We start from the raw sequence: 18642 nt of genomic DNA, 5'->3' as shown, positions 1-18642 counted from the left end.
ACATTGGGTTTGGTCATATTTACATGGAGAATTTTTCATGGTAATTCATTAGAAATGAAAATCGAAGCTGCATTCAACTCCCCTGGCGCCAGCCGAGTTGTGGCAAGGCAGCGGCCCGGGCGCTCCCGGGACGTGCCGCGTGCGGGACCGGTGGGACCAGAGAGACTGAGCACGGGTGGAGAGGGAGCTTCCCCGGGAGAAGGTCATCGTAGCAGCTGGTGTCTGCCTTTAAAGCACTTAAAGCTTTGCCATTCAAAGCAATTCTGTTTTTATGTTTGTCTCAGCACATCAAATTTACCCTCATATAGCATCTCTCATAGGAGCTGAAATGGCACGTCCCCCTCCCTGAATTTCAGGCTCAAATTGACAGCCCCGTCTGGAAATCCTCCAGCCCGAGCGAGGCTAAGGGAGACCAAAAAGACAGTAACAGCACAGAGACTTCCAGCTGTTTTTCTCTCTTTCTTCTTACTCTGATTTTGGTGCAAAAGTTATTGCTCATGTGTCCCCCCACAAAATCATAAATGAAGTGGATTAGGAGATTACACCATCATGGAGAAAATTCCCCCCTCATAATCTCCTGCTGGGCCTGTAATCTGCGAGACTCTCCCATTTTACCTCCTTTCTATTTTAACCCTGAACTCTTAATGCCTGGCAGGAGCCCATCGCCCCCCTGAGCCTCATTGGCCGGCGAGGGATTTGCTGGGTACTTAAATGTCACCCTCTTGGCCAAAGAGGGTTTTGGGCTTTTGATTTTTCCTGGGGAGAGGTGTCTTTTGTGTCCCTCACCACCAACACTGAATCGGCACGGCCCGCGCACAAGGCGGTTTGTTTTTTCCTGATACTGTGATCCCTGCAGGGCTGGGCACATTTGGACTTTAAAGGCAAGAAGCAGAATTTAAAAGAAAGCCCTCGAATTTCAGAAAACATCCATTTTTGGCTGCAAAGTGACCAGCACTTGGTGTGGAGATGGGGAACATGGATGGGAAAGCCGTGGAGGAGCTGAGCTCTACCGAGTGCCACCAGTGGTATAAGAAGTTCATGACGGAGTGTCCTTCTGGCCAGCTCACCCTCTATGAGTTCAAACAGTTTTTTGGCTTGAAAAACCTGAGTCTGGCAGCGAACAAATACGTTGAGCAAATGTTTGAGACGTTTGACTTTAATAAGGTAAATATTGTCCTTCCTGCTCAGCCTGCGCAGGCATCAGCTGTGCTCTGCTCCCTGCCTGCAATCGCATCTGGTGTGTTTGGGTGTATGCAATATAGATGTGTGTCTATGTACGGTCCGATTCTCTATGGCCTCATAAATTGTAAAATCAGTTAGGTAAGGTGAAAAACGTCAGCAAAAACTCCTCACCTGCTGACTGTTCTCGGAGAAAATAGACTTCTCCCAGAATTGGTATTTCCCTCTTAGTTTTAAATTATTAAATTAGTGGTGGTGTATCTGGTAGTCTCTGATCCCTTTAAAATGAAGTTCCCTTTAGTCCTTAAATATCGAATGTTGTGACAGTAAGGAACAAGCAAGCGGCGTGAGAACAAGCGCTGCATTCATGCAGAAACAGCGAGTTCCCGGGCCATGCAGCGTGGCATGAGCTATGGTTTACAGAACAGATCGGGTTTGGTTTTCTATTGTTTTAAATTATAAATGGATTACAGTTTCATTGATTTTATTACGTGTGCTCGGTCCCATACGATAAGGAGCTTGGGCCCTTTGTTCCCTGCGGAGAGGCTTTGCCCCTCGGGCTGGCGCGGTGCGGGACGCCGGAGCGGGGCAGTCCCGGAGCACCTGCACGCGTGGGGGAACGCTGCCCGCCCGCCTCAGGAGCAGCTCCAGAGAAGCAGATGGATGCTGTACCTCTGAGAGGAGACCACCCTCCTTTACTTGCAAATGATTTGGAATTGCACCTCATGCGAGATGAGGAATATGTTTTATGGCAACCTGAAGGGCTTGATGGGCTTAATCCCACTGAAAATAATACAATTTAGGCCGTAAATCCTTTAGGTATTTTGTTTGTGCCTTGGCCTTTACCTTGCTCGCTGCCCCATGTTTGAACGCATGCCTGAGAAGGGGATTGATGCACAGGAACTCCTGCTGGGAATGGGGCTCAGCGGCTATTTATACCTGATCTGGCTCAGTGGGATAAAGCAGATGATCTCTGCTTGAACCTGCCCCGTGGCGCGGTGGCTTTGCTCATTGACAAAACCCGGCTTGTTCCCTCCCAAAGACTTTCTGTGGTTTATAGTAGGTACCGTTTTCCCTCAAAGTGCTTTGTATCTCAATGGTCCGTGCCATCGAAATGCTCTGTGGCGGGCACTACGCGTTTTAGCAAACTTCCTAGAAGCTGTGAACGTCACGGGGCAGGGCCGGGATGAGGGTGGTGGCACGGGAGCTCACCCCAGCACGGCTTTGCATTGGCACCGTAAGCCTGGCGGGAGAGCCGTCTGCGGGCCCAGCTGAACGTCTCTTAACACCGTGGAGTGCGCTGGTGGCGGGCAAACACCTAGGAGGAAAGTCAAAGATAAAATTGTTTGTGCTTTTGACGTGACCAAATGTGAAGCAGGTACGCAAATGGCACAGGGACAGAGCAGCGCCCTCCCGGCCCGAGATGTCAGCAACGTGCTGGGGCAATTCCTGAGTTCGTTCCTCTCCTGGAGGTTTGCGTGCGAGACCCCTTTGCAGCAGCAAAGAGCTATGGGTGTGTGCAGACAGGATAACGTTAGGTAATCCATCAGGGCTCATCTCCATAAGCCTGTTCCTCTTTGACCTCTGAGTTACACCGCTTTGCATAAAGAGATTCCTTTAGGACAGGCTACCTTTCTAGGCTTCGTTAGTCCCCAGGCCAGGTACACACACCGAGATCCTTCGTGATCGACACATGACGACTCTGCACAGGTTAACGTGGAGCCCTCACCATATGGTGCGTGGGCTCTAACTGGTGCCTCTGTGCTCCCCAAGCCCCTGCTCTCGAGGTGGTGGCCACACACTGAAGCCTTCCAGTGGGGACTTCCAAAAGTGACCAGGAAAATCACTTACTGCCTGACTCTTCGCTTTTCATCTCACCTAGCTTCTAACCTTCTGCTTTTAGGATGGCTACATAGATTTTATGGAGTATGTGGCAGCTCTGAGTCTGGTCCTGAAAGGGAAGGTGGATCAGAAGCTGCGGTGGTATTTCAAGCTCTACGATGTGGACGGGAACGGCTGCATCGACCGGGGAGAATTGCTGAACATCATCAAAGTGAGTGGGCTCAGCTTTTTCCGTTTTTCACAGACGATGGTTATTAAACACAGGTAGACAGAAAGGTTGTAACAGGAACATTCCAACCCGAAAGACAACTCCCTGGTAAATTAGTAGGCGCTGGCCAAACCTGCTGCTTGTCCTCTGCCAGTCCTGCCACCAGGCTGGCCTCCCTGCCTCCAACACCCCACGGCACCCGCACGCCCCGACACGCAGCAACCCCTCGTCTTCTCCTTGCAGGTTGTTTAACCACGTCCACTGAAAGCCCGGCTGAGATAAGCACTTGAATTTAATCTAAGGATTTGTGGAGGTGAACGGCTCCTGGCTTATCCCAGTATGCCCACATAATCTTTTAATGCATTGATTGCCTTTTTAAGTGTTTTTAGTCTCCAGTTTTTTAGAAGGGACTTATTCCTTTCAGAACCTACCTGCCTGCAGAAAAGTTTGGCCTCTCATGTCCGGTCACTTAACCACTGGTACCAATGGATACAGGAATCTGCACAACACCCAGTAATTGTGCTCTGCGTCCTTCTTTCCCTCCAGGCTATTCGAGCTATCAACCGCTGCAACGAAACGATGACAGCTGAGGAATTCACTAACATGGTGTTTGACAAAATTGATATAAATGGAGATGGTGAGGAACTTTCTTATGCAATGCCAAACACTGCTCCCACTTCCCCCTTACCCGCGGTTCAGCCTGACAGAGCAATTCCAGAGGTTGGATGTCCCAAAACACCAGGACACGGGGAGAGCTGGCAGAGAACGGCTCTCCGTGAAGGTTTAGCTCCCCGTCCCCCCCACGGGCTGTAGCTGGCCCGAGGGGACACTGCAAACTGCCCCTCTTCATACTGGCAGTTTCGGGATCTGCGTGGGGTTTAGCTGCGATGGGGTTTGGGGTGTACAATACACAGACCCGGGACCTCGGGAAGGCTCCCGTTTTAAGGTCCGTGCGGCTCCTGGGGGGCTGCTCCGAGGCTGCCGGCGGAGGGAGGAAAAAGGCTGCAGGATTTAACAGACCTGTTCTGAACGTGCTCTCGCAGGCGAGCTCTCCCTGGAAGAGTTCATGGAGGGTGTGCAAAAGGATGAGGTGCTGCTCGAGATCCTCACCCGCAGCCTGGACCTGACGCACATCGTCCAGTTGATCCAGAACGACGGGAAGAACCCGCACGAGCCGGAGCAGGAGGCGGAGGCTGTCCAGTAGGCTCCTGGGACGCCTCCCCTTCATCTCTGCTTTTTCCCCCTCGAATTATTAAAACGAAACGTGTTGTGGTTGCGGGAGCTGGTGAGCTGTCCCAGCGCCAGTGCGACCAGCGATAGACTATCCCGCTGGCGCAGGGACCAGGATCTGCTCCGAAGGCGCCGCTCCCCTGGCAGACGTTTTGGGGGAGCCCGGAGCTCCCCGGGCACTGCCCTGGCCCTGCTCGCCGCAGCTGCGCCAGCCGGCAAGAGAAGAGGCTGCTGCGAAGAGGGGGTGCTGCGACGGCAGCTCGCCACGCTGGAAGCATGTGGCCACCCCCGGGACTGCCAGCGGGGCCACGGGGCCCTTCGCTGTGCGGGGGCCTCTGGATATTGCTGCGGAGCAGAGAAGGGGGAGAGCCTCGCCTCCCCGGGAAGGGGGAGCAGCACCCCGCGATGCGGTTAGATATCACACCAAGAGCCTCAAAATTCACCCCGAGGCCGTGGCCAACGCCAGCGTCTGCAGCCTCTGTGGGGGACGAACCCCAGGGCTGCCCGGCACTCGGCCCCGGTGAGGGGGGGTCCCCCAAGGACATGTGTACAAAACCTAGAAAGCAGACCTGAACTTTCTCTTTCCATACATATTTCCAGAGCACGAGATCAGTGTTTTTGGTCACTTGTTCTTTGATTTGTTATTATTATGTTAGCAATCATTAGTGATAATGTAAGATAAAAACATCTATGAGCTAGAAAAAGGAGAGTGGTGGAGTGGTGAATGCAGTGGCTTTTCTTTGTTTAAAAGCATTAAAAACATAGAACGGTGCCTTTTTCTAACAACTATCTGAACTTTAAGGGCATGTTTCTCCTTGAAATACCTGGAAGGGCTGCAATGGCAGTAACCTGAGGGGCAAAACTTTTGAATGTTTGTAGGCATATTCCTGCGTGTCTTATCACCTGTACAACAAACTTAAACTCTCCTGCAAGTTACGGTGCGTGGCACCCTCGAGCACCATGTGGTTTTAACTACAACGGCAGCAAATCATCTGCGTGCAGTCTGGAGGGGTGCGCTTCTAGAGACAGGCTAGACGCAGCGTCTGCACCACGAGCGTCCGCAAGTACCTGAGTATTCCCGAGCAGGCAATGGGTACCGTCACCTCCACGGTACAGTGGGCTCAGGTACCATCCCCTGTGGAATAAAACCCAGTCACCCCTTACTATAGCATCCTGGGAGAGCAACCTCGTCTGCCGGTGCTAATTACCCAGTGCCAGGAGCAGGGCCTGCACCCAGGACACGCACAAGGGAGGCTGCGAGAGCAGCGGCCTCGGCCCCGCACCGGCCGCCGTCCCCGCGCCTGGGCTGCTCCGGGAGAGGAGTTTCCTCGTCTGACGGGAGCAAGTTTCAGGCGTGGTGAGGCAATACAGGACACCAGGAAGGATTTCTCGCCTCGCTGAAAGACTTGTTATTTAGCACTGGATTCCTGTAATTCATAAGCAACTTTCTGACCATTTTTCCTGTGTATCTTTTTCATTTGACAGTGTTTTACCTGGAAGCTTTTGTACTTCCAATCTTATAGTGAACTAATCAAGATCTTTTACAAGATTATTTCAGGTTGTGCTTTTTCTCTCTTTCAATCAATCATTCTGTTTTCAGCAGGACAGATTAAACATCTCATGCATGTGCAGAAACCTTTGTTTTGGCTTCATTAAAACAGTTCTTCTGCAAGAACCGCACGAGCACAGGGAGAGGTCTGTTTTCTTCACAATCAGTGTAGAAAAGGGGCTGCTCCTGGGTTCTCGCATCCCGTGAGCCCTGCCTGCTCTTCTGAACCTCGTCTGCGTTGAGCAAGCGTAGCTTGCTTGAATAAAACCTCACCCCTGGGTAGTCCTACAACTCCTCCTCCTAGAGCTCTGCTTTACCCACCCACATTTCTAGGCACCTCCTGCTGCCTCCCAGGTGGGTCACGTCTGGCAGCCCCGCACCCCCTCCGGCCTCTGCTGTCCCCCCAGACGGACAGCGAGCGCGGGATGCACGTCCGCAGCCCCCCAGCAGCTGCCCGCGGCTCCCGGCTGCCCACCAACAGCCTGGTTCATGCTCCGGTGCTGCGGGACAGGCACTCAAACCAAAAGGCCATGGAGAGGAACCCTTTGATGGGCCAGCTTGTCCGGCCACCCCACTTACACTGGTGCAAGAGGGAGCAGGCTGCAACCCTCTTATTAGAGCCGGGCTGAGCTGTTTACTCAGTGTGTAACACTCCTCCTCGCAGCAGAATTAACTTCCCCACAAACGACCAGCACAAAACGTACTGCACATCGTCTTTGCAACAGCAGCGAGGAGGGAGCCGACTTCAGCGTGGGCTTTCTGTGCCCACCCCTCCGCAGAGACACAGTCAGTCTCGCCTGGGCTTCCTTCAGCCTTTCTCTCCTCTGCGTGCCCAAGAAGCCGCAAGGAGCAGCCCTGACAAGCCCAACTTCTATTTATAAAGACAAAGTTATTCTAAAAGGGCTGTCTCAGAATTGCCGGCTGGCCGAAGGCACCTTTCAAACCTCAGCGTCTCTCTCCAAAGGATGTTTTTTCAGCCTCTAAGAAAGCAAATTAAAAAGAATTAAAAACTAATATTGTGACTCTCTTTGCCCTAACTCATGCATAATTAATTTATTTCAAAATAGTGGCAGCTGGTCAGGTGCCAGCCACGGACGCGTTGCTCACTCTTGTGACAGTATCGCTGGTGAACGCGAGGCAGCACAGCCTCGCTGCCGAGCGCGGGAGAGGCTTTTTTCGGGAGCTGCCGTCAGAGGGGCGGCGGGCCCGCGAGGCTGCAGCACCGCGCCGCAGGTCTGCGGTCAGGTCCCGGCTCTGCCACCCCTATGCGGTGACCTGGGACAAGTCCCTAGAGCCAGGTTTGTTAAGAAGAGTTGCAACTACGCTAAAACCACCCAGTGAGTGACTTTCGGCAACACCGTGTCATTCATCTCAGTGGGGTTTAGGTGCCAAAACACCATAAAAGCTGCAATGCACATCTGCCTTTTGAGGGATGCAGAAATCGTAGGTCCATGGACCGTTCGAGGTTGGGAGGGATCTCAGGGGGGGCTCTGTGCCTGCGCCTTTCCCAGCCCAGCTTTGGAGGGAGGATGTCCAGCAGCACTTCATCCTTTCATATGCTCTCCACAGCAGGGGAGCCCAGCCGGGGCTCTGCCATCCCTCTGCAAAGCCACCCGCCCCGCTGCCTCTCGCTGCAGCCAGTGCTGCTGCTCCATCTGCCTGTGCCGCCCGCCCTGGGGAGCCAGGGATGCCCCATCCCGTCCCCACAGGGCCCAGGAGCCCCACGGAGGCACCTTGGTCTGCAGAGGAGCAGCACTTGGGAATCACGGGAACCCGCTGGGAATTGAGCCGATGGGCTCCTAGACAGCAAAATCAAAGAGAAGCGAGATGATGAGCTCAGGAACAGATGATGGCAAATTGCAAAAACATCTCCTTTTGCATCCCCGTGTGTTAGGGTGTGAGGCCTAAAAGGCAAAGAAATGAAACAAAACAGGTTCTCAGCCAGATGCTTCTAAAGGTCCCTTACCCCAGGGGATGCGGCTGCCCTACAGCACAGCTCCCGTGTTCCTATATCATGCATCAGATCCCAGAATACAATTAAATTACCTTAAATACGGGGTCTTCAAGGGCAATATGTTTGAGATACTTTCTAAACTTCTGAGGTACGTTTTTCCTTTGAAGAGAAGAAGGAGGAGGAAAGAAAAAAAAGTATTTTCCCATACTGCCAGAGCTGAGCATGAGTGCTGTGAGACAGTGACTGAGCATGAGACCACAAAAAGCACCCGTAGCGATGAGCACGGGGCTGCGTGAGCCCTGGCACCACCACTCTGCTTTTCAACACACCCTTCTCCAGGGGAGCCACGCGTGGGTGCTTTGGGAACGGCCTGGACATAAGCCCTTCCTCCAGGCAGGCACCAAACCCCAGCTACCCATGGGTGAACCTCCCCTCTCAGAACATCAGGTGTACAGACAAATAAAGAGCACAGCTAAGCATAGAGTTAGATGTAATGATCCTCTTTCCTTCTCAGCCTCGTTATTTCTACTGCCCAGCGCTTTCCCTGGGAATGCACCTACCAGAGTATTTCAGGACACTATGCCCCCTTTGGCTCTTGTTCCTTGGTGCCTCTCCCCATCAGCCTTCAGCAACAGCCTCACCTTCAATCCTGCCTAACTTCAGAGGCATCAAACATCAGAGCAGATGGTAGAAGATCAGAAAAATCACATGGCATTTGCCTTTTCCAAGCCCTCCTGCTTCCCAATTTAGACTAAAAAGAAATCCGATCAGTCAAATCCAATTCTAGCTGGGCTGTAAGTCTGGAAAAATGGATTATGCAAAACATCTGACATCAACAGCTTGATGTGAACATTGAACTGAGTTTGGGAAGAGATCAAAGTGTTTATACCTATGGATTTAAAAATAGGACTAAGACTAAAGCACCTTGCAATTTCTTGACAAAAGATTACACGATTGATAAGAACAATTTTCCACGGGGCTATGCCAGCACTAACACAAGTGCACTGCTACCACCATCGGTCTGCCCAGGCCAGAGGAGCCAGAGGCATCCCACTGCCGAGTCCAACACCTTGAAGCCTAAATTCTTCAAGGCTCCTGTTTCAGTCCTGGCAGGAGCCATCTCATTGCAGCACTGTCAGCTCACTTTATTGTAAGCGACTATTTCAAATTCCATTCAGAATTTTTTTTTTATTATACACATGCTTTACACCATCTTTACATAGAAGTTAAACAGAAGATACTCCTTTCCTACTCTGCATCTGCAATAGCATCGCCATCTCTGCCTTATATTTGTCTCACCCAGGTTACCTGTTACATTTAACACCTCCCTTAAATTCATTATGTCAGCCTTAAAGACTACAATTTTGGTCCAATACTCGGGTGCTTACACAGGTCTTCACCTTCATCCCAAGTGAAAAATACTACAAAACAGAATTTTAATAAATAATTCTTTATTAAATTCATGTGTTACAAGATTCCTACAAACAACTGTACAAGTGCTCAGTGTTAGGTTGCCCTCTACCACCCCAGCAGAGGACTGCTGCTGCGGGGGACGCCACACGGCTCCCGCAGTGCCTGGCCTGACCAGGTGAGCAGGGTAAGAGCATTTAAAGCATTTAATAAAACCACAGCATGCAACTACAGTAAGTAAACACCCACTTCAAAATTGTGCAAGAAGCAGAGTGTGTTATGTTGGTTGAGATGCTGAAATTTAAGGAATTAGAGATTTGTATCCTCCCATGAAAACATTCATCCACAAGTTGGAAAATCAGTAAAGTGCATCTTTTCTTCCAGGCCCTCAAGTCAGAAGCAAGATTTTTTTCTTTCAGATCTTTGGCTGATAAACTATTGACTTGAATGAGCTTTAAACAGCTGCCTTACAGCAGCATAAACTATAAGTCTACTCTGCTAAGTAGGCATGCCACAAGCAAGTGTGTATTTATAGAAAACTCTTAGAAAGGCTATTTAGAAGTGGAACCGTATATGGGTTTGAACTGTAGCACTGTGTCTTATCCTGAATGCTTCTCATGTGAATTTAGCCAATGTTTAAATTCAGGAACAAGACCACAAACCAGCAAACTAATCACCTAATGAAAGATACTACAGTCATAATTAAAGGCCACAAAAAAGGGATTGCAAATCTTTTCATGGATGTGACTTGGCCCACTGATCCCATGGGAAAATTAAAATAAAAGACAAAAAAACCTCATGGTTATTCTCCTGGGGAAATTTTTCTTGCAAATAAACCAATAAATAAATCCAATAAAGGAGAACCAAAATATTGGTTCAACCCAAATTCTCTTTCCACATACATGTATATATGTAGGAATATCTGTTAGGATAGCCGAGCTCAGCCTACAGCCTGCGCAAATTGTATATCTATAGTCTGTGGCTAAATTAAGTCCAGTGTAAAACCACTGTATTACTTCAGTAACTCACTCGGATTTTCTGTCACTTGTTCCATTCTGTGGTCCTGCCGATAAAGCAGCGCTAATCCCCTCATTGCAGACACTGCCAAGCAAAACTCTGCTCTTCCCTTCTCTCTCCTTCCACACAAAACTCCTCCCAGTGCAGCCAAAGTCCTGGAGCTCCTTGAGCTCAGTCTTCACAGGGCAGGAGAACTGTTCTAGAGTGATGATTCAGTAAGAAAAACGGGCTCAAAAGGAGCAGAATCACGCTTGTGCAAATCTGCCCTCTAAACGTGGCTGTCAAGAAGAGGTACAATTTCTAGTGCTGCTCAGTGTTTGGAAATAGCATTTTTCCAGCCCCACAGAAACCCAGGTCTCTGAACAGGCAGAAGGAGCAGACTCTGGTCCACAGGAGGGAGATGCAAAGAGTTACTGCTCCGCCTGTCCAGCCCACACATTGGGTTTTCCTCCCCTCTGTGGGCTGTCTTGGCTACCGCTTATAATAATCCAGTTCTCACTTTTGATAGCAATACGTTGGTGTTCAATCATTTTACATTAGCAGTAGTATAGTCTACTAAAAATGCATACAGACAGCCTGGATGTATAAAGCCTGCCAGAGCACCTCTTTTGGTGTCGCTTTTGGTGTGATGTGTTTGTATCATGCAGGCATGAACGGTGCAGCCACTAGTCTGCACTGGAGATGGTACCACTGCATCAGGATTTCTCACTTCCCGATCCCATCTGCCATCGGAATAAAACCCTGCCCAGGATCCACTGCAGGAAGCCCTGAAAAGTTTGTTCCTTGGGGTGTAACCAAAAACCAGAGCTGGCAAACATGGTATTGTGTACACAGAAAGACTTATTCATGGGCCAAAAATAGTCTCTGGGTACCTGCAGTACGCAGCACATCGGTTTTAGATTGAGATATGGCTTCTTAAACCACTGAAGTTCTCACCTGGATGCTGAGATTGTATTAAAAAGGAAAGCCACCACCACCCTGGAGTAAGAGAGCCACAGCTGTGGTCAGCATCACATTTTCAGCTCTATCAAAACTGAATTTTCTCAAAACAAAGCACTCTTTCTCCTCTGCTCAGAGATCCATCCCCCAGGGTTTACATCCATTTGCAACATCTTCATCACCCACTTGTCTTTCCTGGCCCCATCAATGAACTCGTCAAGAGACAACTGCCCTGTGTATGAGACAAGGAGGACACAAGATGGGGAGACAAAACATGACAGATAAGACAAGAAGAGGAAGGCAGGAAGTAAAAGCCATCTCTGTTTCAGAAAATATGCTAATAAGACAAAAGCTATACTTCATTTCCCCATGGAGTTTAGGCCAGCTAGCTGAAAGACAAACCACCACGCTGCAACCCAGTGCATTCACACCTACCCCATCCCATCAGCTAACATGGAATGTTGCGCACACTCCTCCGGGAGGACTGCAAGTCTGATCCTGCAAGCTCCAATTTGACTGGAGCCACTGTCTGTACTCAGGCTATTTGTGCTGGGACTGGGACCTGCGCTCTGGCTACTGGGGGCTTTCAGAGGATGCGATCTGCGTGGCATCAAAATCCAGACAGAATAGTGACCCCTCTGTATTTTACATTACAATAACAATGAAAATTATTTCCTCCTGCTGCACCAAGTTACTCTCAATTCAAACAAACAGATCAGAACCAACCCCAATGTGTTTAATATGAGTAACATAATAGTCCTAAGTGATTTCTTGATAGACATAATTAAAGCTAGCCTGCCCAGCACAGATAACTGCATTACGCATGAATGCAATCTGAGCCATCGATCACTTACCATCCCCATTCTCATCCACTAACTGAAATATCCTGTCCACAACCTCCTCCGGGGTGAGCAATGGAGTCCTCTCCTCCACCTCCGACCGACACACTTTCTTCAGCTTGTAGATAGACTGAAAAGAAGTTCGCAGATTAGGATAAGGACTGGAAAACGAAGAGCAGTGAACTCCATTATCTTCCCAACAACAGCGTAAAGGTCTTTTACAAAGGCTGTGGTTTTAACCTTTCTAGAAAGATCTGCCACTCAACAGCCTGGGACCTTTAATGAAACCTCCAACCTTAGGCTCACACACACTGCGGATTACTTCATTTGCTCTTTGAAGCTGCTGCCCTCCTATTTTCCTTGGTCAGACCTCAGGGTTCCTTTGCAAAGAACAAGGCAAGAGTTTCACAGATGGGGAAATCACCTGCCTTTTGAGTATGATTTTTTTTTTTTCCTAACATCTGAGGCCAGGGACATCTGGACTTACCCAGCCCTCTCTCCCAGGGAGCTTGTGCCCAAGCTGCAAGATCAAACCTGTATTAGCACATATTTTGACCGATAGTTTCTGTTCCACTTTGTCACTGGAAAGGGGCAGATTTTATCTATTCCTCCCATGTTCATTATTAACTTTTCTCCATAGGCTGAAGGGTTTTGCCTGAAGTCTTCCCGGAGAGGGGATTAGCAAGGGCCTAACACAGCTCTGGCCAATTCCTGGCTGACCTCAAAACTATAATTGAGCCTGCCCCAGACAAGCTCCTCAGATGCTCTCACACCCGCTGCTGGGGCTGCAGACCACAAACTGGTCACGCTTTCCAGCCAAAATGACCTGCTTTCCACAGGTTCAATTTCTGATGTTTTCTTGATATTGCATTTCACCTAAGATCCTAAAATGTTTAGTAACCATTGATTAAGCCTGACAAGTACTGCTGTGCAAGGGTAGCAGCAGCTGTGGTGCAGGGGTAACTCTAGCACAATCACCAAGATATTCACCTAAAGTAGGATCCCAGGTCTCCTGTGCCTGACTGTCTGCTAAGCTCCATGCCTCCTCTCACACCTTCACACAGTCACTAATTAAAACTAAGTGCAGAACATAACAGAAACCCAGAAAGGAATAATTACGAAAGGGATTTCTGTACTAATTTGTGCCTCTCTGTGTATTCTCACCAGCTACTCAGGCAGGAAACTTGGCTCCTGTAAGGGGCGTGGGGTGAAACCCTCTTCCACTGGCCAGTGCAATGAATCTTGGTGTAAACAGGTTGCAAGGAAAGGCCGAGCGGAGATACAGACCTCCACAACAGCACCCAGATGCTGTGTTTCTGGACAGCAGCAGCAGGGGCCAGGCTGCCCACCATGGGTTTCACTGATCCCTCAGGCACCCCATCAGGCTCCACCAGACCACCCAGCACATGGCCCTTTCACCAAGGTCAGGCATTTTCACATCATCACTGCCCACAGCTGCCTTGAAACCCAATCATCACAAAAACCATATACATCATTACATTGCCAAAGACCTGTGATTGCTTAAATAAGTGATTAGGCAATGCCTACTTACCTCAACAATTTCCAGCAGCTCAGGTTTATCTATGCAGCCATTCCCATCCTTGTCATATACTTTGAATGTCCACCTCAGCTTGTGTTCCAGCTTTCCTCGTAAAACAAGATTCAAGGCAGCTACATATTCCAGAAAATCAATGGTATTATCCTGTAGAAACCGAAAAGCAGCTGAATGGCACTTAACTGGGTATGGTTGATAGAAAGCTGCTTATGAAACCTAGATAAAACCTGCCAAGAAGGTATTCCATGGGACAGCTTTTATTTTCCACTTTCTATAAGACTTCTGCCAGTCCAAGACCATCAGCAAGCACAGCCAGACCCCTCTGCACCAAGGATGAGTTCCCAAGGAGTGACAGCAGAGAGCAAAGCGGTTTTCCTATGGGGCAACAAGGGGGGGACACCTGCCAGGACTCCAGAAATGAGCAATTTAAATAGCCCAAGACAACATGGATTACATGGAGGATGGGGAGGCAGATGAGGATCAGTGCAGGAGGCACTGACTTTTTGGGACAGGATTGCCATTCTCAACAAGCCCAGCTGCTTCACCGATGAGACCAACACCCAACCATCACCCCTTTCTTCCATCCTTCCCCTTATTTGATCTTGATTCATCTGAGAAAGACAGACAATGAAAGTGTCACCATTCAGAAGGAGGCAGCAAGAACACCCACAATAAGGATTAACATCAGGTGTTCATCCTCCCAAAAACTTCAGAGCCAGTGAAGGGCTGCAGGGCTCCTCAGCAGCCTCCAGCAGACGGCCCTCCTGCAGATCAGCACCGGCCCCGGGGCTAAGCCAGGGCCCCATGTCACCCTACAGCCCCCCCCACCAGGGCTTTGAGCAAAACCCCCGGGAGATCTGGGCCACACACGCTCCGCTGCGGGCACTGCAAGGCTCTGCAGTAACCGTCAGCAAAAACTGCTACTGCTGGACTTCGGAGGCCAGTAAGCACAAAAAGACAATTGAGGAATTGTTATTATTTTCTTGCCGTATTACCAATAATCCTTTAGATGGTTAGGTCCTGCTCAACTGATTATATACCATGGGCATATTTAAGCAAACACATGAATCTAGGCTTAATTTAGTGTTCTTAATATATGCAAGTACCAGCATCCCTTAAAAACAAGTTTTTAGCCTTATTAGGAAAACTATAAACTAGGAATGGGACTTTGTCTTTTATGCCCACCATTTGCTCTGCAACCCTTTCTGCACAGCTTTCATAACAGAATTTGGACCTGGACCTTCAGGTTTTTTGCAGGAATTTGGGGTTTGCCAACTTCAAATTCTGAGACAAGTCTGACCTGCCCACATTTTCCATAGCTTTCTTATGCTTTCTCACAAACTGACCTCTGTTGCCACCAGTTTCAAAGGAAGCTTAAGGGGAATGGGTATATCTGAGAGAGGAGACTTGTCTCGCCTTTTCCTATACTGATATACAGCCACAGCCAACCCCATACTCTGAATATGATCAAGAGCTTCAGAAAAAAACAGAACCATTTGGCAAGCATTGCCTACCTATTACAGGACAAGAAAGGCCACCGTATTACATTTCTTTTGACTACCTAAAATATTGCAGGCTAGTATTATGCTATCTTTTGCACCAGTGCATGGGTATGTGTGCACTGCTACTAAACCAGAAAGCCCACTTTTCCCAGGTGTCTGATGACAAATACAGCAAAGGGAATCAAAACCAGAATGTCTGAATTGCTCAGCATTCCTTAGCTTTTGAGCAGCTAAAATCAATATTTTGTTACATGCCACCTGTTCATACTGTATATATACACTTCCTCCAATGTATAGCAAGCCTGAGGAGGACTTTAATTACCCCTCTATCATAACAGATAAATATTTTTTTTCCATGTAACAACCTTGGCTATTTGAGGATCTTTCAACAATACTGTCTCAAAACATGACTGCCTAAATGTCAACTTTTTAATCCATCCTTAGTCCCTTAAGGGGACATTCTGTCCTTAATTTGTGTACAGATTTGCAAGAGGCTAAATCCATACCAGCCCATACAGAGCGGTGCAGCATGTGCTCCTTCTCCTGCCCTAGCAGGTCCATTGCCTCGCCTTAGTCTCATGAAGTATGGTAAAAAGGGTGGGAACTGCCCCAAAACACCTCCAAATTACAGATGGAAGAGGTGCAAATTATTAGACAAATAATTGTAAAAATTCCTCAGCACTTACCCCATTCTTATCAAAAGCTCTGAACATGTTTTCAATATACTCTGCTGCTTCACGGTTATCCTGGACCCCGAAGAACCGCTTGAATTCGTGCATGAAGAGGGTCCCGCTGGGACATTCAACCACAAATTTCTTATACCATTCCTGCAATTCAGCAACATCAATCTCTGTTTGCTCCCCTTCAGCATTGGTGAACTGCTGTCCCATTTTGCTCTGTAAAGCAAGATTTAAAAAAAGAAGGAACAAAAGGAAAACCCTGCCAGAGTCCTTTGCTTGTACTGTCCTTTTATTACCTTTAGTTGCTTTTTCTTCTCACTGTCTTGTGCCTTTACTTGATGTTAATATTGCGTCTTGCTATTTCCCCTTCTTTTTGTGTTTTACTTTCTTCTTCCTCTTTCTCTCCTACAGTTTTCACCGCTACAGCTTTGTGTGCTTGCCCAGTGATCATAGACTTGCTTCTCTGCATTAAGGCAGCATAACGTGTGGTATCAGGCATGTATAAAAATAACTAAGATCATTAGGAGATTCCCACCTATGAGTCACAGAGACCTTCAGATGTTCCAGGCTGTGCCCTATTTACAAGCAGACTCCAGGAGCTCAGGGTCCTTCTGCACATTAATACCATCACATCAAAGAATCTGGGAGCCGAGGTTCCCCTTACACATGACATACAACCCCGCTCACTTTACTGGAGTTTTTCTAGGAAAAAAAAGGATTGTAAATGAATTTCCCTAACATTAGTTATTCAATACTAGCATATATTACCTGCTTGCAGGGGATACTCAGCATTTCAGTGAACTAGGGCATCTTACCAAACAACAATTACAGAGCGCAAATCCTGACAAACTAAGCACATACAACTAACACCACTCACATGAAAAAACTGCTAGTGCATAAAGTTAATTGAATGCCTCCTACAGGCTTTACTCTCTACAAAATGACTGAGAGAACTAGTAAATGCACATAGATACAAATGTGCATCTTTCTCTCATTTTCACAATTCATTCTGAAAACTCTCAGTTAAAAATAACAAGAATATTTTAACACTATTTTCCCTATTTTTTAAAGCATTGAGTTCTCCTTACATCCCCTTCCCCCTTTTGCACCTTTTTCTATTGAAATGCTTCTCCTGCTCACCCCTACCCCCAAACATTGCTTACTACTTTTACTACAGGTACAACATACAGCTCTCCCCTGGCCTCTCACTGTTCTGCACCCCAGCCTGGCAGCAGGCAGCTCACAGCCCCACCTCCCCACAGGCAACCTACTCCTTTCCTTTTCTCACTGGAGCCACCAGCTTTTATCCATATCAAACCAGGTGTTCTGAATCCAGCCGTTATCTGTGCCAGCTGGAAAGAAATGACCTGTAGCTATAAATGTGTCTGAGCCAGGCTGACAACCAGATAGGATTCTTCTTATAAGAGGATTGGAGCAGTATTAATAGGAAACAATAGATTCTTCATTGTAATAATGCTAAGGCCTAGAAGGATTTAAGCTGTTTGCTTTTTTGGAACATTTTTTTCATTGGTTTAGAAAGAATTTCTGGCATGGAAAAACACTGGTCAAGAGTCAGTCTACAATTTGATACTGCAGAACAGTACAGTAATTCATACTCTGCTGTAAGAATAGAGCTTGCTCTGAATCTGCTCACACCTGTAAGTAACCCATTGGCAGTGTTGTGTGTGCATGGATATATATAGATATATATATAGGCTTGCAGGAGTATAGCGTAACTTTGCTCTTCTGTACCTAAGGATGCCCAGACAACGCATGGTTTCACTGAAGCATCATAAGCAAGAAGAGGGTATAGGCAGTACAGCAGAAGTATGGAGATGGATGGGAAGAACTGGAGGAGTTGCTAGAAAGGTTAAGACCACTCTCTTTCAATGAAAAGGTATACTTTTATCTAATGACATAGAGGAGTCCTGTTTGTCTATATTTGTGCCTAGAAGAATGCAACAACATTAATAAACTTAATCCTTCCTTTTGTAGATGCTTCAGACAAACTTCAGCCCCGAACTCTAAGATAACTTGTCTGTTGTGGAGCAGCTTGAGGTCCAGCTCATCAAAAAAAGTTATACTAGTTCTATCCCCCAGCGTTTGCCCCTCAGCTAGACCTACGAGAAAGAAGGCTTTGGCAGCCACAGTCACTGTGGTATTTATAAAATAGTTCTGTTCCATTCTCCATTTCCCCACGCTCTGTTATGCATGCCATGTAAAGAACGAGCTATTTCCCTCAATAATATTTCTTGAATCATCTTGGCTACTATCTGGTGAGGGCATGGGTTTTCTCTCTGGGTCACAGACAGCCTTCAAGAAGTAGAGGTGCTGCTGCTGGGATGGGGTGGGGAGGGCTCATCGCAGCTTTTCCTGCAGCACGGCTGGGGAGTTCTGCACGCGCTGGCGTGAAGCCTTCCACCATTTTGTGCTGCGCTCCTGCACCGAGGCTGCATGCTGGAATGTGAGTGCTGAGAGCACACAACAAGACTCCACATGCCCAGGACATTGTCTTGCCTCGTTGCATAATTTTGTTTTGCCTTATGGGAACTTAGTGATCTGTTCCCAGGAGAGAAAATGGTTCCCCTTTGTTTTGATGACTACAATCTTTTCCAGCTAGGAACAAAGGACTGCAAGAGACCTGCGTTACAAAGCCTAGCTGGTGCTATTGCAGGTATCATGACATACAATCGTGTTGATAAAAGTACTGATGTTAATTTGGCACTGAAATAAATTAA

At 48.0% G+C, this 18642-nt stretch overlaps 2 protein-coding genes across 2 annotated transcripts; one reads left to right on the top strand and one right to left on the bottom strand.

The window, feature by feature from the left end:
* Positions 1 to 966: 966 nt before the first annotated feature.
* LOC309598998 (guanylyl cyclase-activating protein 1) lies at positions 967 to 4433 on the top strand (the record flags this gene model as incomplete). The annotated part of the gene is made up of 4 exons (XM_082330052.1): positions 967 to 1164; positions 3083 to 3232; positions 3776 to 3866; positions 4273 to 4433. 4 exons carry the CDS (start codon positions 967 to 969, stop codon positions 4431 to 4433), a joined length of 600 nt encoding a protein of 199 aa, XP_082186178.1.
* Positions 4434 to 11432: 6999 nt separating this feature from the next.
* GUCA1B (guanylate cyclase activator 1B) lies at positions 11433 to 16114 on the bottom strand (the record flags this gene model as incomplete). Its single annotated transcript, XM_082330193.1, has 4 exons — positions 11433 to 11560; positions 12183 to 12297; positions 13720 to 13869; positions 15911 to 16114. 4 exons carry the CDS (start codon positions 16112 to 16114, stop codon positions 11433 to 11435), a joined length of 597 nt encoding a protein of 198 aa, XP_082186319.1.
* Between the last annotated feature and the right edge of the window lie 2528 nt (positions 16115 to 18642).

Source organism: Platalea leucorodia, assembly GCF_965183815.1.
Source record: "Platalea leucorodia genome assembly, chromosome: 19".
Classification (NCBI taxonomy): domain Eukaryota; kingdom Metazoa; phylum Chordata; class Aves; order Pelecaniformes; family Threskiornithidae; genus Platalea; species Platalea leucorodia.
The sequence above is the reverse complement of the archived record's forward strand: the minus strand, read 5'-3'. Positions and strand labels throughout refer to the sequence as shown.